Raw genomic sequence first — 20095 nt, forward strand, 5'->3', positions numbered from 1 at the left:
ATATTTTATAAATTTTTTAAATTAAAAAATTTAGGAAACTATATAACATTCTGAAAATATGTGCACTATATTGGCTACTGTAAAACATATAAGAATATGAAAGGAAATAAGCAAGAATATTGAAATGTAATTATAGACACTTTAAAATATTTTTGCCAATATATCTGCAATTATAAATTGTTAAAAATCATTAAACAGTTAAAAAATTTTAAATTGACATAAAACAACATTATTTTAAATACTCAAGGTATTTGTCTAATTACTTTTCTTTTTAAAAAAGATAAATAAAGCAGACCCATTTTTAAGTGCTCCTGAGGGGAGAAAAGCAAGGCCCTATATACTTTTTTAAAAAAATTTCAACTAACTCATAATAATTCAGAAATATTTTATACTTGCTATTGTGACTTATTAATTTTATTGCAGTTTAGGAAAATAGAGTCGGATGAGGCCTTACAGGTTTAACCTGGTGTAGTCCATTAGAGCTTCATTTTTAGAAACTCATTTTTGAGAATTCCCTGGTGGTCCAGTGGGTAGGACTCTGAAATTCCACTGCAGGGGGCATGAGTTGGATCTCAGGCTAGGGAACTAAGATCCCGCAAGATGCATGGCATGGCCAAAATACACCAAAAAAACTCATTTTCTCTTTTCTTGGTTTATATTCTTAAATTTCTTTCTTATCCAAATGATTGTCATTATTAAGAAATATAAATAAATAGTAAGGATTTACCTTATAGCATAGGGGACTATTTTCAACATCTTGTAATAATCTAATAACCTATAATGGAAAGAATCTTAAAAAGAATATATATATATACTTATAACACATACTGTATTCGTTTCAGGTGTAAAGTGATTCAGTTACATATATAATATACACAAAGTGAAAATGAAAGTCGCTCAGTCGTGAAGTGAAAATGAAAGTCGCTCAGTCGTGTCTGACTCTTTGCGACCCCGAGGACTATACAGTTCATGGAATTTTCCAGGCAAGAATACTGAAGTGGGCAGCCTTTCCCTTCTCCAGGGGATCTTCCCAGCCCAGAGACTGAACCCAGGTCTCCCGCATTGCAGGCGGATTCTTTACCAGCTGAGCCACAAGGAAGCCCATAATGCACACAATAATATACGTAAATAAATCAACTATAGATCAATAAAAAATAAATAAATATAAATGGTAACAAGGCTGCCAGTATGTCTTAATTCCATTTAGAATTTTAATGTAACAGGTGAAGAACAGACACATGAGCCATTCAGTAAATATTAACTGTGCAACCTATTAATCTCCCCACCAAGAATTAAAACTTGCCGAATGTACCTTTTCTAAGAGGATAACATTCAAATACATTGTTAAGAATATTTTTGTTAGGAATTGGCCACAAAGTCACTAATCCTCTAAAATAGTTTCTTTCATGGCAGTTAACTATTTAACTTTACAGTTTATTGGTTTCCCTCTTATTTTTCTTTTCCAGGTTATACTCAAACAGAACTAATTAGCATTCCTGTGACCTAATCTTACTTTCCACAATAAATGTGTGCATTTCCTTCAATTACCTTAAAATTAGAATTTCAGAGATTGGTTCAGAGTATTTCCTGCATTTTAACAGCACGCCTTCTTATATTCATTTCGATCAAATACAAATGTGTGTTTCTCTTGCTTGAAGAGATTTCACAAAAAATAAATTTAATAAATATCATATGCAATATGTTTGCATAAATTTGAAATTCCAGAAGCCATAACTCTGTAAACTAAAGTGCTTTCACCTGGCTCTCAATATTGTTAAAGCTGAATTGGCTTCAACATGAAACTCTTTGTCAATAGCCTAAAGTAATTGTGAGTTCTGGAACTGGTGCCAAAACATTACTCCTTCTGTGCCTTCAAAGAAAGGCTGTGGCTTTTTGTCTATTTATATGTACATAACTTATACCAAGGAAAACAAAATTTTATATATTAAATGTATTAAAAGTAATGAAGACGAGGATGATAAAACATCTTGTGTCTTTGAATTAATGTAAGTCACAGAATCCCACGTCCACAAAATCATAATGTGGGCTTCCAGCTAGAGCAGGAAGAGAAAGATGACTAAGGAGATATCTGTACTACACAGAAGACACAGATCCCTTCCAGATGCGGTTGACAAACTAAAGCCTGCTGGGTAAACAGGGCTCACTATTCTTGTAAATAAGGTTTTATTAGAACACCACACTTGTAGGCAGATAGGAAATGGATGGTCTGAAAGGAAAGAACCAAATATAGCTTTTTGACATAAAAAAGACCATTTTAAGCCTATACCATTTTGTCATCTAGGCCTGGCCACAGTGTTTGCCCTTGAACAAGCCTCAGTAATGAGGATTTTAAATGAACAAAACAACAAATTGACTGTTACCAGACAAGAGAAGTAACAATAGCAAAGGTAACAAATCAGTTGTAAAGACTCTCCCTTCTCTTTTAATATTAACGATTAGCCTGAAGCACTTTCTTGAGCTGTTCTGAAGAATCTAAATCCTCTTCTGAAAGCCCTCAACCACTAGATGAGTGGAGCCTAGGAGATGATGATGTTAACCTTTTATCACTTGTAACTTAAGCTGGGACTAGATCTGATAGATAGAGTGCCTGATGAACTATGGAATGAGGTTCATGACATTGTACAGGAGACAGGGATCAAGACCATCCCCATGGAAAAGAAATGCGAAAAAGCAAAATGGCTGTCTGGGGAGGCCTTGCAAATAGCTGTGAAAAGGAGAGAGGCAAAAAGCAAAGGAGAAAGGGAAAGATATAAGCATCTGAATGCAGAATTCCAAAGAATAGCAAGAAGAGATAAGAAAGCCTTCTTCAGCGATCAATGCAAAGAAATAGAGGAAAACAACAGAATGGGAAATACTAGAGATCTCTTCAAGAAAATTAGAGATACCAAGGGAACATTTCATGCAAAGATGGGCTCGATAAAGGACAGAAATGGTATGGACCTAACAGAAGCAGAAGATATTAAGAAGAGGTGGCAAAAACTGTACAAAAAGATCTTCACGACCCAGATAATCACGATGGTGTGATCACTCATCTAGAGCCAGACATCCTGGAATGTGAAGTTAAGTGGGTCTTAGAAAGCATCACTACGAACAAAGCTAGTGGAGGTGATGGCATTCCAGTTGAGCTATTTCAAATTCTGAAAGATAATGCTGTGAAAGTGCTGCACTCAATATGCCAGCAAATTTGGAAAACTCAGCAGTGGTCACAGGACTGGAAAAGGTCAGTTTTCATTCCAATCCCAAAGAAAGGCAATGCCAGAGAATGTTCAAAATACCCCACAATTGCACTCATCTCACATGCTAGTAAAGTAATGCTCAAAATTCTCCAAGCCGGGCTTCAGCAATACGTGAACCGTGAACTCCCTGATGTTCAAGCTGGTTTTAGAAAAGGCAGAGGAACCAGAGATCAAATTGCCAACATCCGCTGGATCATGGAAAAAGCAAGAGAGTTCCAGGACAACATCTATTTCTGCTTTATTGACTATGCCAAAGCCTTTGACTGTGTGGATCACAATAAACTGTGGAAAATTCTGAAAGAGATGGGAATACCAGACCACCTAACCTGCCTCTTGAGAAATCTGTATGCAGGTCAGGAAGCAACAGTTAGAACTGGACATGGAACAACAGACTGGTTCCAAATAGGAAAAGGAGTACGCCAAGGCTATATATTGTCACCCTGCTTATTTAACTGATATGCAGAGTACATCATGAGAAATGCTGGACTGGAAGAAACACAAAATGGAATCAAGATTGCCAGGAGAAATATCAATAACCTCAGATACGCAGATGACACCACCCTTATGGCAGAAAGTGAAGAGGAGCTAAAAAACCTCCTCATGAAAGTGAAAGAGGAGAGTGAAAAAGTTGGCTTAAAGCTCAACATTCAGAAAATGAAGATCATGGCATCTGGTCCCATCACTTCATGGGAAATAGATGGGGAAACAGTGGAAACAGCATCAGACTTTATTTTTGGGGGCTCCAAAATCACTGCAGATGGTGACTGCAGCCATGAAATTAAAAGATGCTTACTCCTTGGAAGAAAAGTCATGATCAACCTAGATAGCATATTCAAAAGCAGAGACATTACTTTGCCGACTATAGTCCGTCTAGTCAAGGCTATGGTTTTTCCAGTAGTCATGTATGGATGTGAGAGTTGGACTGTGAAGAAGGCTGAGTGCCGAAGAATTGATGCTTTTGAACTGTGGTGTTGGAGAAGACTCTCGAGAGTCCCTTGGACTGCAAGGAGATCCAACCAGTCCATTCTGAAGGAGATCAGCCCTGGGATTTCTTTGGAAGGAATGATGCTAAAGCTGAAGCTCCAGTACTTTGGCCACCTCATGCGAATGGTTGAGTCACTGGAAAAGACTGATGCTGGGAGGGATTGAGGGCAGGAGGAGAAGGGGACGACCGAGGATGAGATGGCTGGATGGCATCACTGACTCGATGGATGTGAATCTGAGTGAACTCCGGGAGATGGTGATGGACAGGGAGGCCTGGCGTGCTGTGATTCATGGGGTCGCAAAGAGTCGAACACGACTGAGTGACTGAACTGAACTGAAAGCTAAGTCCAACTAAAGCTTGGACTCTGTCGACCTTTGCTCCAATTCTATGCTGCATCCCTGGTGGTTCAACTGCTAAAGACTCTGCCTGAAATGCGGGAGACCTGGGTTTGATTCCTAGGTTGGTTGGGAAGATACCCTGCAGAAGGGAAAGGCTACCCACTCCAGTATTCTAGCCTGTATAGTCCATGGGGTCACAAAGAGTCAGACTTGACTGAGTGACTTTCACTTCACTTCACTTCATGCTGAATTATCCTATGCTCAAGCCCCTTCATGAATATTCATGTACCCTTAGCTTAAAACTTCCCCAATTTTGCTATTCTTCCAGCAGATGCTGCTTTTGGAAAGACCCCAGGTTTTCTCCGTACTTGCTACAAGTTCCTTCCTTCTCCCAATTGATCTTTGGCTTGGCTGTGTTTTCTGGCTAAACACTCACCAAGAGATGACCCCAGTTTTGGGTAACACACTCACTGTTCATGTATTGTCTACGGCTCCTTTCATGCTACAGCAGTAAGGCTGCACACCTACAACAGAGACCATCTTGTCTGCAAAACCTAAAACAAGTGCTATGTGGTCATTGGCAGAAAAATGTTGTCAAGCCCTGCAGATTTAGTAGGGTTTCCTCAAAATACTGCTGCTGAGTCATGTCCCACTCTCTGAGACCCCACTGAGGCGGGACTGTGGCCCACCAGGCTCCTCTGTCCATGGGATTCTCCAGGCAAGAATATTGGAATTGGTTGCCATTTCCTCCCCTAGGGGATCTTCCTGATCCAGGGATCGAACCCATGTCTCCTGCATTGCAGATGGATTTTTTTACTGACTGAGCTGCCAGAGAAACCCACTTAGTGGGTTTCCTCGAAGTAAGGAGATAAGATTTGGCAATTCTTGAAACTTAGTACTGAAAATCAAATTACTAGCCATCCCCACTATTACCTTTGGTAGGAGTGAAAGGTTTGGGTTTAATCTTCAATTTGTCAGAGGACTGCTATTCTCATAACATTTTGGAGTACTGCGTAAAGAGTACTGTAACATTTTTCCTTATCAATAAGGGTTGCTTTGTACAAATTAAAAATGTATGTTTTACTAAAAATTTAGAGATATATAGTATCGATAAGTAGCTAGATAGCAAAGTAGGTGGATATGAAAATATTTGGCATAGCTGATGGCTGAAATGATAGGCTGAAAGTGATGTGAGATATCAAATTACAATCAGTGAATAAGGCAGGCATCTTACAGAAGAGCAAAGATGACAATGGAGGATTTACAGATAACCCCTCAACTTATTAGAAGTGGGGACCAATAGTCCACATTTCTGATCCTCTGATGGCAAGAACAGCAGCTCATTTTTAGCCAGTCCTTTGCAAAGTGAAGGGGGCCAGGACCAAACACTAAACAGAATTTTGGGCCTCAGGTAGGTGGGCATCATGCCAGGGTCACGGCATAGGCACAGTCTTTCTAGTCCATCTGCAAGGTGGAAGACCTGGGTTTGGTCGCTGAGACCAGGGTGGCTCAGATGGTAAAGCGTCTGTCTACAATGAGGGAGACCTGGGTTCGATCCCTGCATTGGGAAGATTCCCTGGAGAAGGAAATGGCAACCCACTCCAGTACTCTTGCCTAGAAAATCCCATGGACAGAGGAGCCTGGTGCAGGGAGGGTCATCCCAAAGCTAACCAACCATCTCTAAAGCATGGCTGAGGGGACTTTAAGCACTATCTAACCATCCGTATGGTGTAGATTAAAATTAATTGACATATGCATACATCCCATTGTTCACACAGAGAATAAAACACACACCAAACCTTAATCTTGTTGAAAAGCAAATAAGTTCAACACATTATCTAGGACATTTTTCATGTGGTCTGAGTCTTTGAACATACCACAAAAACAGGATCATTGGCAGCAGAATGCGGCAAAGCGCTTGTCCCATTCAGGAAGGAATGAACCAGGTTATGAAGACTCATCACTTGAGAGTCCAGGGTCCCATCTGCTTTGCCAAACCCTTCCAGGGAATTCCTGAGAGAAATCAGTATTTCAGCAACTAGAGTCATGAACTGACAAAGAAACCTCTCTTTTTGTTTCCAGCCTAGGTAATAGTCTTCTAATTTCAGATTGTGTAGGGAAATAGGACCAATGCAGGAGACATTGAGACATGGGTTCGATTTCTGGGTCAGAAAGATCCCCCAGAGAAGGAAATGGCAACCCACTCCAGTATTACTTGCCTGGAAAATTCCATAGACAGAGGAGCCTGGTGGGCTACAGTCCATGGGGTCACAAAGAGTTGGACACAATTGAGCAACACAAGGGGCTCAGAGTTGAACAGTTACTGTAAGGTTTAGTCATGAAAACCATGAATCTATCTGCCATTCCTTTCTGGATCTTCAAAGATGCTGGTTAAAATCTTATTTATAGGGACTTTTCTGATGCTCCAGTGGCTAAGACGTCATGCTCCCAGTGCAGGGGGGCCTGGATTCGATTACTGATCATGGAGCTAGATCCCACATGCTGAAACTAAGACCCAGTGCAACCAAATAAACAATAAACAAAAAAATTTTTTTAAATCTTACTTACAGCCACACATAGTGGTTTAGTCACTAAGTCGGGTGCTACTTTTGCCACCCCATAGACTGTAACCTGCCAGGCTTCTTTGTCCATGGGATTCTCCAGGCAAGGATACTGGAGTGGAGTGCCATTTCTGTCTCCAGGGTATGTTCCCAACCCAGGGATCAAACCCTGGTCTCCTGCCTTGAAGGCAGACTCTTTACCAACTGAGCTATAAGGGAAGCCCATAGCCATTTCTCTTAATTCTTACATAATTATTTATTTGTTCTTACATAATTATTTCTCATAATTCTTACAATCTTTTTAGAGGGAGAAAATTATTAGTTGACCTTTAAGTTTCAAGTATCCTAATGTCATTACTGTGCTGTAATCTGAGTAGCATTTAGTCTGTGTGCACGTGCTCATCCATTCAGTCGTGTCCAACTCTTTGTGGCCCCACGGACTATAGTCTACCAAGCTCCTCTGTCCATGGGGATTCCCCAGGCAACAATACTGGAGTGGGTGGCCATTTCCTTCTCCAGGAAATCTCCCCAGCTCAGGGACCAAACCCGAATCTCCTGTCTCTTGGGTTGGCAGGTGGATTTTTTACTCCTCTAAGATCTCAGAACCAAACATTAAGGTCTATGGCTGATATTTCCTTAAGGCAGAAAAGAATAAGAAAGAACACAAGAAAATATTTTTAAAATACTCTATTTAACTGGTGAGGTACCGTGGTTCTGAAGACTGTACTTATTTGTGTATAGAAATTAGAAATGCAAAAAGGTGGTTTTGAATAGCTGAGTTAGAAGATATAAAAACTAAGCTCTTAATGATAGTGAGGGACAGGGAAGCCTGGCATGCTGCAGTTCATGGGGTTGAAAAGAGTCAGACATGACTGAGCAACTAAATAACATAGGTAACACTATGCCTTGCTATCTATCCTCTTACAAAGCACTTCCCTATTACTGAGCTTTGATGTCTCCCAACATCTAGCTTTCCTTCCCATTCATTACAACTACAAGCACGTAAATCTAAAAAGGACGGTAAAATATAGATATCAGAGCGCCAACCTGAAGCTGAGGGTAGAGTTCTGGAAGAACGGAGGACTGTCAAACTTATTGAGAGACAGGCAATTTTGTATGTCTTTTAAAGTTGGCAACTTCTCACTGTTTCTTCCCATTTGATTTCTTTTCAACAAACCTTCATAGGTTCCATTACACAAGGTGACTCGGCGGTTGTAGTCATTCAAGCTAAAATGTGTAAGGAGGTTAGAAATAATACTTGTTAGTTCACGGATAGTATCATAACTTTGAGCCCAACAAACCAATCAAGGTCATAGTTGTGGTAAAACTTTGCTATAGTTGCTTTACAAGGGTCAAACATATGTGGTAAAAGAACTGCTTCCAAAAGCAATTATGGATGAAGGAGTTTTGAAAACATAGATGCATGAAATATGAATCAACACATAAGTAACGAGGAAAATTACCATTCCATTGGAAAGGCAGTAAGACGGTTTACTAGGCAAGATGGTGACTCCTATCGTACCGTACATGCATTTAAATCTCGAGTAACTGAAGAGAGACCAGGGTAGACTGTATTAACACTGAGCTAAGCCAGTTTGACCTGATAAATTCAACCATCCAGCACACATGTGCTTCCTTGGTGGCTCAGCTGGTAAAGAATCTGCCTACAATGTGGGAGACGTGGGTTCGATCCCTGGGTTGGAAAGATCCGCTGGAGAAGGGAAAGGCTACCCACTCCAGTTCTGGCCTGGAGAATTTCATGGTCTGTATAGTCCTTGGGGTCACAAAGAGTCAGACACGACTGAGAGACTTTGACTAAGCCAGTTTGGCAGAAGTGAAGCTTAGGAAAGCATTCCAGGCAAACTGAAGACAAATGGAGGTGGTCAGAATCAAAACAGATGATACTATACGGAGGAGAGGAATTAGGAGAAATGCCATGTTAGAAAATGTTCTAAGGTCGGGATGGTTACTTGGCAAACATGGAGGCTGAGAAGGTGGGCCCCAACCTTTCTGGCACCAGGGACCGATTTCGAGGAAGACAATGTTTCTACAGACTGGGGTGGGGGGTGGGGGTGGGGGGATGGTTTCAGAATGACTCAAGCGCATTATATTTTTGTGCACTTTATTTCTATTATTATTACATCAACTCCACCTCAGATCATCAGGCATTAGATCCCAGAGGCTGGAGACCCCTACCCGTAATATTATATCCCACGTGCCTGTTGTGGCCTGGAATTCCACCATCAGAGCAGTATTTCATTCAGTAGAGATTAATTTTTAAAGATGATTCTGTGTGGATTTTAATGGATGAGGGGATCTTACTGAGTGTGTGAGAACAGAATCAGCACACACAGAAAGATGAAATAGGCTGGTACCTAAAAACTAGGCAGAAACAGCCTCTAAAAGCTGCCTTTCCCAGAGCATTCCAGTGAGACGGCCTGTGAAATTAAGGGTGTCAGGGTCAGGTAAGTTTAAGCCCCACTTGAAAAATAAGAATATGGTTACTTAAAAGCTCTGAGACATTCTAAAACTTCTAAAGACATTTTAAGTTCAGAATTCTCTAAATTAATCTGATCAGAGAAATCTCTTTTCACATACCACCGACTAATAGCCCAGGACACTATGAGAAATGGAGCCTTCTGGAATGACTCAGAGTCACATACACAGCACTTACTACATCCCCAGGGACACTGCCTGGAAGGCTGTAGGAAAAGCTCAGGATGGAGAAGATGGGGTCCCTGTGAGCTGGATCCCCGAAAACCCGCGCATGCCCAGCCTGGGGTGTGGACGGCAGTGCTCTGCGCCATGGAGCAGTCCAAAGACACAGGACGAGAGCGTGAGCACAGCAGGTTGTGGAGGAAACAAACACATACAGAGAGACAGAAGAGCTGCCTGGGGAATCTGTTCCTGAGATGTGCGTTCAGAAAGAGACATATTCAAGGAATCACTGAGGACAGTGATTCTTCATGAGCTGCTGGCTGCTTGTGTGTATTTGAGTATTGTACTTTTTTAATAACCAACATTTGTTGGTATAACTTATGGTAGAAAAAAAGTTCCTACAGCAGCTGCACACGACCCACTTTTAGTGCTTTAGAGATCTGTACCCCTACCCCATTTTCTGTTCTCCTCAACTCCCCAGAACGCTGTGGTCCAGCCATACCAGACAGCTTCTAGAGGCTTTTCTAGCTTCATACGTAATGTTCCCCCAACCGAGGACACACCACCCTCCCCCACCTGTGGTTGAGAGGTTTGTGCCTCCTTGAAGTCTCAGGACAATCATCTCCACCTCCTAAAGACTTTCCCTGATTTTCTTCTTGGCTTTGCACACACACCTATTAAAATAACTTCTCACGTTTTACTGTAATTTGTTTACCAGCCATCTACCTTTGTAAGTATAAAACAATATTCCAAAGGAAGGCTGTATTTTATTCATCCATGTATTCCCAGCACTATTAAACTGCTTAGAATATGATCGGAGCTCAAGACATGGCTGAATATAGGAACTACTTCTCATTTTAAAACAGTGGATCTCAAAGTGATGGGGCATGCTCAGTTTTATAAGTGTGATTTCCTACCTCTATTTTTTTTTTTTACTAAAGGACTCAGGATTTTTAAAAATCCTACCTCCTGCAGGAAAATAACTTTCAGAAACATGCAAACAGAATTCAACACACATTAGAAACAGAATTGTAAAGTGACTGTCCATCTCTCAGACATGAGGAAATATGGTCTCTTGGATTTCCACAGCAGGTACCCATGTCATTACCTATCACAGACAATCTCCCAGCTGGAGAATCGAGAGTTCTGACTAATCAGAGTCGGATCGTCTTGCCTTGCTGCCCCAAGCAGCTGGTCTGTGCACACATCACACTCGTTCCTGCCGGTGGCAAAGTTCCAGTAGGGCAAAGCGAAGGACTCATTGCCAGTAAGGCGCTAAAAGCAAAGGGCATGACCAGACATTCAATTCATGTCATCAGAAACAACAACAAAATGAAGGAAGCAAAGACTTAGACGGGTCTTGCCCAAATACATAGCAAAACTAAAAGAAACTTTTGACCAACCTGGAGATCCCTTTCCAGCCATAACAAGTGGTACCGGTGCCAGGTAACAAAGGCAGGTCCTTGGTGTGAGAAATCTATAGCCTTGTATGGGCGCCCTGGTCCTAAAACAATTGGGAAACATGTTAGAGGTCACAGAATAGAATTTTTTAATGTGAACCTTACCTGGGATGTGCTGGAGAGCCAGTAAGTCCATGATGTTTTAGTCGGAAAACAACTGGATTTTTTAATTAATTAATTTTTACTGAAGCAATAGCTGATTTATAATGTTTCAGGGAAAGCAAAGTGATTCAGTTTGCTGAATGCGTGTGTGTGTGTGTGTGTGTGCGCGCGTGTGCACGTGCACACACGCATGCACACGTTCAGTCATATTCAACTCTTTGGGACCCCATGGACTGCAGCCCGCCAGGCTCCTCTGTCCATGGGATTCTCCAGGCAAGCAGACTGGAGTGGGTTACCATTTCCTTCTCCAGGGGATCTTCCTGACTCAGGGAATGCACCTACGTCTCTTACACTGGCAGATTCTTTACCACTGCACCACCTGGGAAGCACATATATATTTTTTCCTTCTTTCTCGTTGTGGTTTATTATAAGATATTGAATATAGTTCCCTGGGCTATACAATAGGATCTTATTGTATATCTATTCATATTTTATATACAGCAGTGGGTGTCTGTTAATTCCAAATTCCTAATTTATCTCCCCACCCACCTTTCTTCTTCAACCATAAGGGAAAACAGCTGTTTTTGTCATTTATTCCTCTGAAAACAGCAACCACAACAAAACAATCTCAGAGGCAAATAGCACTTTCAGGATAAATTCTCCTTCATCTCTTGAAAGTCTGATGGTCAGCAGAGATTCGGAGAAACTCAGGTTATCTTAAGAGCTCCTGTTATAAATTTAATTTAGAAGCAGTGCTTCAGGAAGATAAAATAAGAGTATCCCAAAGAACAGATCATTAAGATCTAAATGAAATATATTTTTTAAAGACTTTTTCTAACCTATTCCTTACAAATGCCTGCATTTATAGGGAGGGATTAATGAATAACAAAGGAACTTCAACTACACTTAGTCTGAATTCAGCATTTGGAACCAAAAGGAACTTTCACGGATTTTGCCTCAGCCATCAATCAGTTACAACTATTAGCTGACAAGCATGGTTGCCGAGACCAGAAGAGAGGAAAAATACATTCAAACCAATTTGGCTGGCCTCTGGAACTGCCAATTTTAGTGAAAAGCTTTGGGCGATTTAATGACCTCCTTACTGCCTTTCCAATCCTTCTTCTCCGTCTCATAACAGCTTTTGATGGTTATGTAGAAACTTGAGCTAACTTTAGTTCTTTTTCAAAGTCCCCATAATAACTTCAGAGAGATGAACAGACATGAATATAAATTTAATTCCTAGATGCGACCAGAAACTATAGTTTTCTTTTCCTCTTGAGAGACTACCCTCTCATAAAGCAAAAATTCTTCAGAGTGATGACAGGAAAACTATAAAGGTTTATAGCCAGAAGAGCCTCCGTATCTGTCGATACAGAAAGACAGATGCTTACCTGTGAGGCAAGTTTTAAAAAGACCCACACTGAGGGGAAAAACTGCTGTCGCTGCTGTTGGCTAGGCAGCCCTTTGTAAATGTTTGAACGCAGAACAAAGTTTAAAGTTCTCAAAACAAAATGAGGAGGGGGAATGAGCAGTAAACACAAGGGTTGTGCTGTGCTCAGTAGCATCTGACTCTTTGTGACGCCATGGACTGTAACCCTCCAGGCTCCTTTGTCCATGGAATTCTCCAGGCAAGCATACTGGAGTGGGTTGCCATCCTCTCCCCAGGGGATCTTTCCAACCTAGGGATGGAACCCAAGTCTCCTGCATTACAAGCGAATTCTTTACTGCTGAGCCACCAGGGAAGCCCAAACACAAGGACAGATTCCAAATGAGAATCTTACTATTCAAAGTGAGCTCTCTGTCTTCACTCACCCTAACCCCAACGAGGAGTCTCAAAAGTGAGGATAATTGCAAATAGAGCACGATTTCAGAACGCCTGAGTCTCCTGCGGCTCCTGCATTGGCAGGCAGATTCTTTACCACCGAGCTACCTAGGACGCCCCTAGGATTCCTTAAGGTAAAGGGGGGAAAGCTCACCTAATAATGTATCTCTGACGGAATAATAATGGAGCCACACAAAGAAATCGTAAATGCTGCAGTTGGCGATCTGTGGTTGGGTCCCATTGGGCCCCAGGAGGCCCAGCCAGTGTTGCGTGGTGATCACGTAGTCGGGGTGTGGAGTGTACTTTGCGAGGTCTAAGGCGCCCAAGAACTGCTCCCTCTCTTGAGGGGTCAAGGAATGGACATCTTGCCGGACAACCAATGGTTTCTTCTGATCGCATTTGGGGCCGGTCCAGCCAAACCTGCAGTCTCCACAGTTATAGCCGGCGAAGTTTCCTAGTGCATTTGAGAAATTAAGGGAAAGATGGAAGAAGAAGTAAGCTTATATAGCTTGGAAGAAATTTCTGGAGTAGAAAGGAACAGAAGGTCAGTTGTCTTTCCTTGCGCTCTGCTTGAAATGTTTGTCTCTCCAAGGGGACTGAACACCAGAGAGTTTCTAGAAATATTCCCAGCAAAGAAACAGGACATGAAACAAATTCCATGGTGTTATGCGCTGAATTGAATCCCCACCAAATTCATATGCTGACGTCCTAACCCCTAGCACTTCGGTGGCTATTTTTGGAGATAGGGTCTTTTTAAAAAGTAAGTTAAAATGAAGACACTGTGGTGGGGCAGGGAGGGGGTTGTGGTTGATCCAACATGACTGGTGTCCTCATAAGAAAAGGAAATTTGGACACAGAGAGGGGTGTCTGGACACAACAAGCCAACAAGAGAGACCTCAAGACGTACACCCTGCTGACACCTTGATCTGGGATGTCAGTCCTCCAGAGAGAATGAGTTTCTGTGTGCCACCCAGTCTACGGTCCTTTGTTACGGAAGCCCTGGGAGACTAAGACAAGTGCTGCCATCTGTTCCACTCATGGGTCATGTCAGGTGTCCCTTCCTGGGGCGGAGCTGCAGCCTCAAATGTCATCACTGCTGGGCCCCTCTGCCCTGAAGGACATGCAGAAGGTTATTGATCTACAGAAGGAAGAGAATATACACCAAGCTAAAGGGGGAATGAAAATAAATAAACTGATTTCCAGGAATTTAGGTGAAATCCAACATTTAAAAAGCTGGTTTATGTTACGAAGGAGACAGAGTTAAGACAAAATCAATGGAGGCTGGCAGGTCATAAAGGTGAATTAGTGGCCCTAGTGTCAGAAAGTGCAAATCACTGCAGGGTTGCCCATCTCTGCACTAACTGCTCCTCCATTTCATCATCTCAGGGACCAAGTACTAGTCATACCAAGCTCCAGAGCTCTTTCTGTTTAGCATCTAAAATTGAAATTATTTTAGGGTGATTTTTCCCTGTTTAGCCTTGATTATTGCATTTGGGCTTCCCTGGTGGTTCAGACAGTAAAGAATCTGCCTGCAATGCCAGAGAGACCACAGTTCAACCCCTGGGTCGGGAAGATCCCCTGGAGAAGGGAATGACTACCCACTCCAGTATTCTTGCCTGGAGAATGCCCGTGGACAGAGGAGCCTGGTGGGCTACAGTCCATGGGGCCACAAAGAGTCAGACATGACTAAGTAACTACACTTTGATTTTCACTTTCATTGCATTTGGTATGACCAGCACCTCATTCCTTAGGTAGTGATAAGTTAAAGAGTAAACACTTAAATATTGTTTGTGTATTGAAACAAAAGAGAGCAATAACTTATCTCCTAGGGGTTGTGGGAAACATTTAATGTATCAGCTCCCTGTCTTCTCCTCCTCCTCTTCCTCCCAGATCTTTTTACTTGCTCTTCCGTTTTGAATACTTTTCCCTCACAGTCTTCCTACCTTCCTCTTCACCCAGTTTAACTATTCCTCCTTTAAGCTGCACAATGAGCTCTCTACAAGGACATCCCTGATCCCACACATCAGGGTCAGATGACCCCCAAGCTGTGCTCCCATGACACCTCCTATTTCTTTTTTCATTGAATTAATTGTGGCGATTGTACACATCTACTGGCTCAGCGACAGGCACCTAGAAGGCAATTATCCTGCTGCCTAGGCCTATGCTGGGCCTTGGATGAATGAATCTTCATTTAATGAATGAAAGGAGCAAAAAGCCAAATCATCTCAATGGATACTTTAAACATCTTACAATTTTATTTGCCATTTATACGTCAATAAAGTTGAAATTTAAAATTTTTTAATTAAAAAAAGGATATAAAAAGCATGTACCAGATGGATTCAATAATTCTCAATTTTCTTCTTCCTTTCTCTCCCTGTCCTTGTGAATCAGAAGGAAAAGCAGGCCCTGCAAGTAATTTTGATAAATTGCAAGACCAAAATAGATGTAAGTAAAATATACTATGACCATGGTAAAGAGAGGGTTAGGGCTCAGAACCCTCCTTGCTATGCAGGGGACACAGGTCCAATCCCTATTTGGGGAACTAGGATCCCACATACCGAGGAGCAACTAAGCCCGTGTAGCATAAATGCTGCTGCTAAGTCGCTTCAGTCGTGTCCAACTCTGTGCGACCCCATAGACAGCAGCCCACAAGGCTCCCCCGTCCCTGGGATTCTTCAGGCAAGAACACTGAGTGGGTTGCCATTTTCTTCTCCAATGCATGAAAGTGAAAAGTGAAAGTGAAGTTGCTCAGTCGTGTCTAACTCTTCGTGACCCCATGGACTACAGCCTACCAGGCTCCTCCATCCATGGGATTTTCCAGGCAAGAGTACTGGAGTGGGGTGTCATTGCCTTCTCCGGTAGCATAACTAGAGAGTCTGTGCTGCCATAAAGAAAGATCCCACATGACACAGCGAAGAGTCACAACTAAGACCCAACGCAGCCAAATAAATATATAAAAATATAGAAAAGAGGGTTATTTGGATCTCTAAAGGAAAAGAAAATTTTCCAACAGCATGAAAACAAAATGAGCATGTGTCCTGTATTAAAAAAATACTGTCTGCTATTTTTCGATGGTTAAAAGAAATGTCCTTTAAAATATCATAAGTAGGAAGAATTTGAGGGGGGGTAGTCTGATGGTCTTTGTAATATACAAAATATTTTACCTACCCTTTTGTGTGTGCGTGCTGAGTCGCTTCAGTCATGTCCTACTCGTTGAGACTCTATGGACTGTAGCCCACCAGGCTCCTCTGTCCATGGGATTCTTCAGGCAAGAATACTGGAGTGGGTCGCCATGCCCTTCTCCAGGGGATCTTCCCAAGCCAGGGACAGAACCCACAGTTCTTATGTCTCCTGCACTGGCAGGCGGGTCCTTTACCACTGGCGCCACCACGGAAGACCCTTACCTACCCTTACTTAGCTTTATTTGCATTTTCCTGTTTCAACACCAAATGAAAAAATAAGTTTAAAATAATAGTTCAAAGGAAAAATTCTACTAGTCCCAATACTGCAAATCAAGTTTTTGAACAGTTTACATTAAACATTAAAATTTGTGTTGATCACTTAGGTGAAGCTATTAAATATAAATTATTTAATCAATACTTATTCAATGGCTACTACAGTATCAGATGTTATGCAAGGTACTTCAGTCTTCATGGAGCTTGGAGTCTATCTATTTTCCCTTGGGGTGCCTACTATAATTGAATAATATCTATTTTTAAAACATCTTAATTGAAATACCTCCCTCCACTTTCGCAGTTTCTAATGGAACAGAGGGACTTCCCAGGTGGTGTCAGTGGTAAAAAACCTGCCTGCCAATGCAGGAGACTGCCAATGCAGGAGACGCAGTTTCCATACCTGGGTCGGGAAGATCCCCTGGAGGAGGGCATGACAACCCACCCCAGTATTCTTGCCTAGAGAATCCCCATGGACAGAGGAGCCTGAAAGACTACAGTCCATGGGGTTGCAAAGAGTTGGACATGACTGAAGTGACAGCAGCGGCATAGGAGCAGAGTATTTTTTGAGAAGTGATTGAACAAAATGCATGTGAAGAATACTAAATACCCAAACTTCCAGTTGTTTCCCTAAGGCCAGATGATTAGACGTGAAAATGCAGTTACAACTCTACAACAGGAGAGCAACTGCTTCCTTCTAAATGCTAAGAAATAGCATGCACAAATTTTGAAATAATAAATTCAATACATTTTTAGATTTAAAGGAATAAAATTTGTCTTTGAATTTTGGTATCTCATTATTAAAATTGAGTAATTCATGACCTAGGCCATGAGTTTTAAGATCTCTGCATTTTCTCTACCAATATTCATTTTGGTTGCTAGAAACTAAATTACCAATAACTGTCTCCCTCATTCATTTACTCAAGAAATAATTTATTAGCATCTATTACCTAAAGAAAGGTCAAAATTAAACAGTCCCTTCTCTGCGCACCCACATATTTATGTACATTCATACAACTGCCACACTTGATTACTATGGACTTGACCTCTCAAAACCTGTCCTATTGGAATAAAGGGTTCTTACAGGAAGCAGTCATGGTAACATAGAGCAGTACTGGTACATAGTAAGTTCTATATGAAGCATCACCATTACTAGTTTTACAAGTTACTGATCAAATCTCATAGTCTTTAAGTATTTGTTTTCATACCTGTCTTACTCAAGCAGCACATTTGGACTATCAAAAATCGCGTTGCGGTTTTCCCCTTAGTATCTGAAGGACCTAACGTAATTCGTGCTAAATAAACATTGGTTAGGTGGTTGATGAAGGAGTCATGAATAACTGAATAAAAGGCATTAAGTGCTAGAGGATATAAATATAAATCAGGCTCGGTGCCTTCATCTAATGGTATGAGGAACATGAGTGCGATGAAATATCAACACCAGCCTAACGATGGGAAACGTGAAAACAAGAAATAACTGAGCACCGTGGATGACAGAAGATGAAATGATTCATTCTGACTCAGAAGATCAGAGATGGTTCACAATTGTGTTGAACAAAGCCATCTCTTCTCACAAAGCCAAAGTTGCCCCCGAAAAGCAATGCGGAAATGCTAATAAGAAAGCGTTTGTGTGGATTTGAGCTCACCTATTACCTAGAAATGTATTTGACTTTTTAAAAATCCCTTTCCCAGCATGTCTCAGAGAAAACACACCCCACAGCTCTGCAGTCAGCTCTCTTTCATATTTGTGCTTCTAACCCTGGTCTAAAGAATTTGTTAAAATATTGAAGACAACTGAAAAATGCAGTAACATAAAACCTTACCACACAAAATGTTTATTTCTTTAACTTAGATTTCCTAGCAGTCCCTCACATTAATTTAATGAGTTGAGTTTCTCCATTAATCCACCAATAGCAACAGCTGAAAAAAAAAAAAGGAGACCCTTTAGGAAGGATTGCATTATCTCACTGTGGAATGGAGAGAGAAAAAGTAAAAGATCCCTAGATACTAGTCTATCTGTTATTTAGTATGTCTTTGAGCAAAAATGAAATTTAAAAAGACAAAGTCTTATACCTACCTAGGACCAGGATAAAAACGGAAAAAGAATGAGAACAATGAAACAGTGCATGTTCCCACATGAACCACATCAGCTCAACCTCCAAAGGCTATTAGACTAAATAAGTTTAAAGACCACCGATTAGTGAATTTACAAGGAGCCTAAATAGCCTATTCCTTTTAATTAGAGATTCTATTATATTAATAACAATACTTTGCACTCACATGAGGCCTTTCATCTACAGAGCTCAAAAGAATTTTACAAGTGTGGTTTCATCATTATCCCCATTTTAGAGATTGGAAGATGGAGGCACTTAGTTGTACGACAAGAAATTCTCAGACAATTGTTCAAAAACCATTTGGTGCACATGTTTTTCAAAAGTCCAAAGACACAGCTGCAACTAGTCTTTTCTCAGGAATGCCAATTGGCAGGTGAGATTTGGAAGGTGAATCGCTGATGCCAAGATCTCCTGAAATTAAGCTCTTCTTGAAAATTAAGCTCAATAATTTTTCAGTTTGAAATTATCCCCACAGAGAATACAAAAGTTCTCTCTAGAGAATTTGAGTACATAATTTAGGGGTTTTTTCCCATCTGAGTTTGCATTTATTTATTTTTATTGAGCTAAAATCCTTTACCAACTTCAAGATCGTGGAGACTATGGGTGTTGTTTTTTTTTTTAATTGTGCTAAGAATACTTTACGTGAGATCTACCCTCTTAACACATGTTTAATTGTTTAAAACATTACTGTTGACTCTACGTACAGCGTACAGAACTCTAGATCTTATTCATCTTGATTAACTGAAACTTTATGGCCTCTGATTACTAAATCTTTATTTCCCCTCCCTCCCAGCTCCTGGTAACTACCATTCTGTTCTTTGATTATATGAATTTGACTATTTCAGATGCCTCACATACGTAGAATTATCCAGTATTTGTCTTTCTCTGGCTGACTTATCTTCTTAGCACAATGTCCTCAAGGTTCATTCATGTTGTTGCATACTGCCGAATTTCCTTCTTTTCTAGGGTTGAATAGCATTAAATTGCAAATACATACCATCTGACTAGGATGCAAAGAAATTGGAACCCTTGCACACTACTGATGGAAATGCAACATGATGCAGCTGCTGTGGAAAATACTATGAAGGTTCTTCAAAAATTAAAAATAAAGCTACCATACAATCCAGCAATCCAATTTCTGAGTATTTATCCAAAAGAATGTAAATCAGGATCTCACAAAGATATTGAGATTCCTATGTTGATTTCAGCATTATTCCCAATGACCAAGATGAAGAAACAATCTCAATGTCCATTAAAGATGAATGGTGTGTTTATCTTTCCATGGAATTAACAAAATTCCAAGGTCATCAACAGTCTTGTTGCTAATCTGCATTTCATTAATAAAT

The 20095-nt window shown here is 40.9% G+C and overlaps 1 protein-coding gene across 1 annotated transcript in view; it reads right to left on the reverse strand.

Annotated features, from left to right (window-relative positions):
• The window catches only part of DCT (dopachrome tautomerase), a 37712-nt gene that overhangs the window by 14569 nt on the left and 3048 nt on the right, over positions 1–20095 (reverse strand). The window contains exons 2-6 of the mRNA XM_068984639.1: positions 13338–13637; positions 11203–11303; positions 10908–11074; positions 8189–8368; positions 6458–6593 (exon numbers count right to left, since the gene is read on the reverse strand). Of these exons, the coding sequence (XP_068840740.1) occupies positions 6458–6593; positions 8189–8368; positions 10908–11074; positions 11203–11303; positions 13338–13637 (884 nt within the window). The remainder of the gene's footprint in view (positions 1–6457; positions 6594–8188; positions 8369–10907; positions 11075–11202; positions 11304–13337; positions 13638–20095) is intronic.

The sequence above is a fragment of the Capricornis sumatraensis genome, chromosome 12 (genome assembly GCF_032405125.1).
Source record: "Capricornis sumatraensis isolate serow.1 chromosome 12, serow.2, whole genome shotgun sequence".
In the NCBI taxonomy this organism is placed as follows: domain Eukaryota; kingdom Metazoa; phylum Chordata; class Mammalia; order Artiodactyla; family Bovidae; genus Capricornis; species Capricornis sumatraensis.